General features: G+C 42.2%; 1 protein-coding gene across 1 annotated transcript in view; it reads right to left on the bottom strand.

Moving 5' to 3' along the window:
• The window catches only part of Hspa9 (heat shock protein family A (Hsp70) member 9), a gene marked incomplete in the record, with an annotated part of 14900 nt that extends 6685 nt beyond the window's left edge, over window positions 1–8215 (bottom strand). Inside the window, 9 exon segments of the mRNA XM_029564112.1 lie at window positions 1136–1228; window positions 1684–1846; window positions 2506–2612; window positions 2697–2770; window positions 3633–3757; window positions 5242–5423; window positions 6582–6669; window positions 6886–6944; window positions 8020–8215. Of these exon segments, the coding sequence (XP_029419972.1) occupies window positions 1136–1228; window positions 1684–1846; window positions 2506–2612; window positions 2697–2770; window positions 3633–3757; window positions 5242–5423; window positions 6582–6669; window positions 6886–6944; window positions 8020–8100 (972 nt within the window).
• Window positions 8216–8709: the final 494 nt, after the last annotated feature.

Genomic DNA, 8709 nt, shown 5'->3' with positions numbered 1-8709 from the left:
CCAGTCTACATAGTGAGTTCCAGGTCAGCTGGGGCTACAGGGAGACCCCTGTCTCAAAAAAAAAAAAAAAAAAAAAAAAAAAAGGAAAAGCCAGCCTGGTCCACAGAGCAAGTTCTAGGACAGTCAGGGCTACACAGTGAGACCATCTCAAACACATCAGGTTTTTATTTTGAGTATTTTTCCTGAATATTAAGTGCACCACATTATGTGCAAACCCATGGAGGCCAGAAGAGGACATTGGATCCCTTGAAACTGGAATTACAGATGGTTATTAGCTATCATGGGGTGCTGAGAACCAAACCCAGGTCTTCTGGAAGAGCAGCCAGTGTTCTTAACTGCTAAGCCATCTCTCCAGCTCCAACACTAGTGTTAAATTAATGCCCTGGGCTGGAGGATATAGAGCATTTGCCTAGCAGGCATAGCCCTGGGTTCAATCACTAGCTCCCCCTGTCCCCCAAATCGATTTCTTTTTATTGAGACAAGGTCATGCTGTGTAGCCCAATCTGTTCTAAAACTAACTATGCAGTCCAGGCTGAGTTCATGGTGATGTTCTAGCCTCAAGCTTCCCAAGAACTACAACTGCAAGCCCGTGCCATCATACCTGACTTACTATTTTTTTTTTTTTTTTTTTTTTTAAAAACAGTGTTGTGACTAGACCTCAAGAGTGTACATATACTGGCTAAGTACTCTACTATTGAGCTATAACCTCCAGCTCTAAACCACCTATCTTAAACCTCTGATTTTGGTGCTTAAAGTTTTTAGCCCATGGGCTGGAGAGATGGCTCAGTGGTTAAAAGCACTGACTGCTCTTTCAGGACTTGTGTTTGAACCCCAGCACCCACATGGCAGCTAACAACTGTCCATAACTCCAGTTCTAGGGGATCTGATGCCCTCTTCTGACCTCCAAGGGCATTAACATGCAGGTAACACGCTCATTCACATAAAATATTTAAAAAATTTAGCTCATTCATAAAAAACAAATGATCATACTGTTCCTTTGCCCATGACAAAAGTTTTTAACAATCAGAAAACTGTAATGAGGATTTACTGCCACTAGGTAAATTAGAATATGCTATTCAAATAAACTCAGGCTAAAAACAGCTACTAAGACTACTGGGATTTTTCCATGTCTAACCTGCACAGATGAGGAGAGTTCACATTTAGCCTTCTCAGCAGCTTCCCGCACCCTCTGAAGTGCCATGTTGTCTTTGGTCAAATCAACCCCTGTCTACAAAAAATGAAGACACAAAATAAATAGCATTAGTGGAATGATTAGTATTTATTTAAATTGCAGTAACAATGTTAAATACATTTTGTTTGCTTATGAAGGGCTCATCTCTTTATAAGCAAACAAATTTTATTATCTTTAAAAAAATCTGTAGGGAATAATTGAATTATCTATTCCTAGTGTCAGGAGACTAAGATGTCAACTCTTTCCAGCTCAAGGACTCCTGATGTATTTCCTAAAATTCCTTCTCTAATACTGTAACTGAGTACCATATATTTTAAGTCTTTTGCTTATTCCCAATCTAAAGCTATGATTACTGAACAGTTTGGTTTACCCATAAACCTGAAATGCAATTAATTACTTTAAAGCAAAAAAGTAAACAAAGCAAAGTGCAACCTGAACTAAGAAATTCTCGACAACTCAGTAACTATGTATTAACCATAATGGTAACTAACCTCTCTCTTGAATTCCTTTACAATGTGCCGCAACAAGGCCTGGTCAAAGTCTTCACCTCCTAAGAAAGTGTCTCCATTGGTGGATTTCACCTCAAATACTCCTTTCTGAATTTCCAGGATAGAAATATCAAAAGTTCCACCACCTAAATCATATACAGCAATGCTAGGAAAAAAAGAAAAAGCCTCAAGGAATAAAACCTGTCACAAAGGAATGAATTCAATAACCAAATGAAGATAAATATAGCTATTTCTCTGGGGTATTTAATAGTTATGACACCTCATAATCGCCTATGTTTAAGTCTGTTAATACACGGCACTGGTAACAAACATACACACCCCTCAAATCAATACAGACTTGAATATATTAAAGGAAGCACATATTGCCCTCTGACCTCCACATGTATGCTTCGGCACTCACACACACAATAAATGTGTAAAAAAAAATTAAGGCTGGGTACGGTGAAGTATGCCTTTAATCCTAGCACCGAGGAGATAGAAGCAGACATACTTCTGTGAATTCAAGACAAGCCTGGTCTACAGAATGAAGTCCAGGCCAGTCAGTACTACTCATTGAAACCAGACACCTCCTTCCCCAAGAGGGGATTAGCAGGTAAAGGTATTTGTCACCATCGAGCCTGACAGCCTGAATTCAATCCCCTGGGACCGCATGGGAAAAGGAGAGAACCAGCTCACACTAGTCTTCTGACCCCCATAAGTATGCCATGACAGATGTACACCCACACACATACACAGGATAAATAAATTTAAAAATAAAATCTGTATTCCAAAGTAAAAAAAAGAGAATTCACTGCAGAAACTTACATTTTATCTTCAGATTTGTCTAGACCATAGGCCAGAGCAGCAGCTGTGGGTTCATTAATCACTCGAAGCACATTTAGCCCAGATATTTGGCCAGCATCCTTAGTGGCCTAGAGAAAATAAATATAAAAGCATCTTTCCTCCCTTTTATTAAGATAGCACTACTTTCTATAAATAAATCTAATTAACCTTACCTGTCTCTGTGAGTCATTGAAATACGCAGGGACTGTGATCACAGCATTTTTTGCTGTGTGACCCAAGTAATTTTCTGGAAAAGAATTAAAAAAATAAAATTCAATCTTGGATCTGGACATGGTGGTGCATGCCTTTAATCCCAGCACTCAGAAGGCAGAGTGCAGGCAGATTTCTGTGAGTTCCCAGCCAATCAACGTTGGTTATTATCTACGTCAGATAAAACAGGCAGATTATTATCCCAGCACCCAGGAGGCAAATGATCAGCAGGCATGGTAATCTCAGCATTCAGGAAGATCATTACAATTGAGGCTAGCCTGGGTTTCAAAATAAGTTCAAGTATAGCCTAAGCTATAGTAGGAGAGTCTTATCTCAAAAAACAAACAACCCTAAATACTATTTTAGCACTTCAGAGGCCAAAGCAATAGGTCTCAAGCTCAAGGCTAGCCTAGGATATATATCACAACTGTTGTCATCCTCCAGTGTTTTGAGATCCGGGGGGTATTTGTGTGTAGATCAGTGCTAGAACTGCCTAGCTTGTGTGAGGCTCTCGGTTTAAATACTCAGAGCAAGAAGGGGTAGTCATTGGAAACTCAAAATCTCACTTTTAGCATTTCAGTGAAGGTACACCAATGTACAATGACCTTTAGACTTAAGCTTACTGGCAGCCTTCTGTCTTTCAACATAAAACACTACACTACCCCCTAATGGAAAACAAAACAAAAAAACCCCCAACCCCTCCCCCAAACCCAACTTTCATTAGGAAAGTTAAATTTAACCTGCAGATTTAGTATGCAAACCTATCAAAATTTTGCCATTCCTATGTTTTCTGTACAAAAAGCACCAGACTTATCTTCAGGGAATGGAGCTAATTAGTATAAGCTCAGAGGAACCACCAGTTCTTTAAATTTTCCTAGATGTGAACTATATTCACTTACCCGCAGTTTCTTTCATCTTCATTAACACAAATGCCCCAATCTGACTGGGGGAATAGAGTTTTCCATGTGCCTCAACCCAGGCATCACCATTGGAGGCACGGACAATTTTAAAGGGAACATTCTTCCTAAAAGACAAAAAAAAAAAAAAAAAAAAAAGAAAAAACTGGCCATTGTGCCCTAGTGTCTAACTCAAGAGATTCACCAGCCTCTGCCTTGAGTGCTGGGACTAAAGATGTGGGCCACCATAACCAGCTTCTGGAAATCTTTAAATTACTCCCCTCACCTTTTTTGGTCTTTTTGTTGATTTTTTTGACAGGGTTTCCCTAGTCACAGCCCACCTGGAAGTCACAATGTGAACCAGTGTGACCTCGATCTCACTGAGTTCCACCTGCCTTTGCCTAAAAATAATTAGCATTGTGGGGCATGATTGTGCGTACTTTTAATGCCAGGACTTGGAAGGCAAAAGGGTATCTGTGAGTCCCGGGCCAGCTGAGGCTACAATAGGGAGACCTTGTCTCAAAAAAAAAAAGTCAGCTTGAAAAAACTCATTTCCCACCAAGTGATATTTTGCAACTGCTTAAAAATTGTCTAAGTAGTTATAGCTGATGAAAAAGGTGTCATATAACAAAGCAATTCTACTAGGTCTTGAGATGAATGAAAGCATGTGCACGCAAAAACTTGTTTTCTTTTGTCTTTGTCTTTTTGAGACAGTCTCCCTGTAGCCCCTATGATTTTTTTCTTAAAAAGAAAAACCAAAGCCAGGTCTGGTCTAGTGGTGCATGCCTTTAATCCCAGCTGAGGCGAGTGAATCTCTGAGATCAAGGCCAGTCTGGTCTATTGGTCTACATAGTGAATTCCAGGCCGGCTGGAGTGACAGGGAAACTCTAAACAAACACCCAAGGGACTGGAGAGATGACTCAACAGTTAAGAGCACAGCTTGCTCTTGCAGAGGACCTGGGTTCGGTTTCCAGAACCTACATGTAAGCTAACTGTCCTTAACTCCAGTTCAAGGGATCTTATGCCCTCTTCAGGCCTCCACTGACACTGCATGATCTTGACGCGGTTACATTCATGCAGGCAACACACACATAAAATAAAAACAAAGGCCGGGCATGGTGGCACATGCCCTAGTCCCAGCACTTGGGAGGCAGAGGCAGGTGGATCTCTGTGAGTTCCAGGACAGCTGGGGCTACAGGGAGACCCTGTTTCAAAGACCAAAAAAAAAACCAACAAGGCAATCCCTAAAGAAATATAGCATATCTCTTAATTCTTAGTATAGCTCTGTGTTTTTAAAAGCACAGTTGAAAAAGAAGAAATTTTAAAAAGACCAAAAAAAGGGCAAACTTGTTTCTCTCTATGCCATTATCTGCCTTACATGGTAAAGGCTAACTTGCTCAATTCAGGAGTGCCTCACAAACGTTAACAAATGTTAATACATGACCTGTTATGTGGTCCAACTCAAAAGCCTAATCTGTGAAGGCAAAATGAGTTTAATTTGAAGTTATTCTTTCAGTGGAGGTGTGGATTTTCCCCATGAACACTGTAAAATGGTTAGTGCTCAGGAAGATCTTAAAACAATCTTCTATGTTGTGTTTTTGCTATTACTCACGTGTCTTTCTGTACTTCAGGATCATCATAGCGGCGGCCAATGAGACGCTTAGTAGCATAGAATGTATTATTTGGGTTGGTGACAGCCTGTCGCTTAGCTGGCATGCCAACAAGCCGTTCTCCATCTGCTGTAAAGGCAACAACGGAAGGGGTGGTTCTAGCACCTTCAGCATTCTCCAGAACCTAAAATTCCCCAAGTAAGACAAAGATTAAAGTACCAGTCATCACTAACATTATTTGTGGCAATGATTTAAGACACATCATAAAACAAATGATGAAGGATAGTAAACTAAATTGGCATGCTTTACTGCTATAAATACTGCTCAGTGAATATTTCAAATGTATGTGGAAGCTAAAATTTCAGACACAGAGGAAAACATAAAAAGCTAAGTAGGGCTAAGGAAGGCTCATCTTCTCTTGATACCAAGCAAGTAGCCCAAGTTGTTTCAGATAAGGGCATGAGGAAAGAAGAAGCATGAAGGTACCTAGAAGAAGCATGAAGGTACCTGAATGAAGCAAGCAAGACTCTAGAATCTCAGGTACTCTTAAACTCTTGATAACCCAGAGGGAATAAAAGTTTCATGTATACTAAGGAGACTCTATCAGCCTCTACATAACATGAAGCTCTTGAATGTGGAACTCTACTTGCTTCTAAAGTCTGCACCTCTGAAATGCAAAACTGCCAGACTTCTAACAAAATCATTTCAAGTCCTCCTAAGGGTAAATTATCACCTCTAATCCCCAGAAAAGTTAAATCCTATCCATTCAATGATCAACACCCAAATGATCATTTCCTAAGTCTTTAAAAAGCAAAAGTAGGGTAGCCGGGGTATATGTGTGTGTGTGTGGGGGGGGGGGTTCTAAATTTGCTCAAAATACACTGTATGAAATTTCCAAAAATTAAAAAAAAATTTTTTTTTGGTCTTTTTGACACAGGGTCTCCTTGTTAACCCCAGCTGTCCTGGAACTCGCTATGTAGACCAGGCTGGCCTCAAACTCACAGAGATCCACCTGCCTCTGTCTCCCAAGTGCTGGGACTAAAGGTCTCAAAAAGACCAAGAAACAAACAAACACAAACTATGGCCAGAGAGATGGGCCCCTTGGTAAAGAACACTGGTTATTCTTGCATTAGACCTGGGTTCAAATCCCAGCACCCATATGGTGGCTAACAACTGTCTGTAACTTCAATTCCAGCACTGACTATTGCCTGCTTGGGTTACAGAGTGAGCCCCTACCTCAAAAGACAAACAAAAAAAATAACAGCAGTAAATCTCAGAATCATCTAAGTACTCAATGCCGGATTGGACAGCTAAGTGACCCCAGGCTCCCAATCATGCTCACCTTTGCTTGTTTGCCCTCCATAATGGCCACACAGGAGTTGGTAGTACCTAAATCAATACCAACAACTGCACCCTTGATTGCCTCTGATCTGTAAGACATTTACAACAACACCAGGGTTACCTTAATAATGGTTTCCAACATGATACTAGAAATTTGTATTTTACATGGGAGTCAACAGTAGCACACTGTATAAACTACAATTACAGATGAATAGGAAGAGGAGCGACTATTAACACAATGTATAAGACCATAGCTCTGGTGTTTAGTTTGATTCTTTTTTCAAAGAGACTTAAGTTATACTTACGCATAATCCCTCCTTGAAACAAATCTAAAGGCCTCATGACTAAGGCCATTCCAGCTATCCTGAAAAAAGAAAAGAAAGTTGTTGCATCAACTAAACTTGAACTTGTTTGAATTATTTTTCTGAGAACATGTGCAACTTTCAAAGTTTTAAATAGCAGCTGGTATAAAGCACACAATGAAAAAACCGTTAACACGTTAAGAGGTCATATATAACTACAAAATTTTCCAGACCAATCGGGTAAAAGCAAATATAAAATTGTTTTGAGTTACATGGCAGATTTTTTTCATAGGAATTATTGATCTTCAACCAGTATTTGTTGTGAAAGGCTGAATGTAGGATGCTTAGCAGGAACCCTAACCTTTACCAACAAGTCAGAAAGTAAGCACCTCTCAAAATCATGACAACCTAGACATTGGAAGATGTGCTGTGGGGGACAAAACTTTCTTCTGGAAAATCATGGCTTTAGGGAAACACAATTAAAATGCTTCAAAAATTAATCCACAGTCTTGTACACTTGGACCTGAATATGTGCACTCAAGTACAGACACCCATAGACATTTCCACCGACACTACCATGCAACTACTTTGGGAAATCTTTAGGTCTCATTTCAAAAGATGTACTTTTTCTAACTTCATATCAAGAGGAACCAGTCCACGACCTTTCTTCCTGTTCTGATTATTCTAAATAACGAATAAATCAAGTTTTTTGAAAAGATACTTCTAAGCACTTAAATTGGATTTTCAATTTCTAACGTGACCCCCCCCACACACACTTTATTTCATAATAGCAACGAGATCCTTGCACACTCTATAATTTGCAGAGAATTAACCCAGAGTAGCTCAGCCTTCTAATAAACTACAGACCCGACCCCAGAGGTCAAGCACCTGTACCAAGCCACAGGTCGGACTATCAGGACCACTACCTTGTGAATTAGTGGGTAAGACTCCAAACTCAAGGTATGTGACTAAACAGGGCTCGGGGCAAACCCAGAGCAAGGCCGTGAGCCACCGGTACCAACTACGCGAGGTCCGTTACCTCGCTTGACCCCTCCTCCCAAGTTTTTCCCGTTCGACCCCGAAGGGTACGACTCAGCAGGCCCGGAGCTCTTTCCGGAAGGCGCCGAAGTTCCTCACCTGGTGACGAGCGGCCGCGGGGCCCCGGAAGGCTGTGGCGCCCATGAGACGCACGGCTACGGCTCTGCTGGCACTTATCATGGCGGATGGACACAGGGTTACAAGGCAGCAAACCAGCACTCCACAGGCCCCGAGCTGCGCGGCGAGGTGGTGGCTCCGCTTCTGGAAACCTCCACCCACGTGGGGTGGGGGCGGGAGCTGGCCAACCGCTGCCCAGAGGCCCGCTCTTCCGCCGAGCCGCCGCGCGCGTCGCCTGACCGGAGACTACCTGACTGCCGCTCCCGGAACCAGGACCTGCCGACCGCATGCTCCGCAACAGCAGTGTGGAAAAATCCGGCCCTGTTGTCACGGCTGCGGAGACAGAGGGCCCAGTGAGATGAGAGAAGGAGAAGAGGACCATGCAGGCAACACCTCAGACAGCCCGGGTCCTTCCCGGCAGGAAAGACTCAAGGTCACACGGGATAAATTACGCACCGATTACAGTCTCCTTGCGTCAGTTGCGCGGAAGGAGGAGTTCGCGTCTGCGCAGTAGGCACCGTCTAAGGTCCTGGGGCGCATGTGTGAAGGGCATAGAGGAAAGGCTGGGGGACTAACTATGGTTTATTGGATGCTGCAGTGTACGCGTTTTTTTACGAGAGTGCGAGCGAGACATGCGTCGTAAGTGCGTGCACCGAGAAGTTTTGCCTGAGG

This window comes from Nannospalax galili, unplaced genomic scaffold, assembly GCF_000622305.1.
Source record: "Nannospalax galili isolate Female #2095 unplaced genomic scaffold, S.galili_v1.0 scaffold856, whole genome shotgun sequence".
In the NCBI taxonomy this organism is placed as follows: Eukaryota; Metazoa; Chordata; class Mammalia; order Rodentia; family Spalacidae; genus Nannospalax; species Nannospalax galili.
This window is presented reverse-complemented; position numbering and strand designations above follow the sequence as displayed.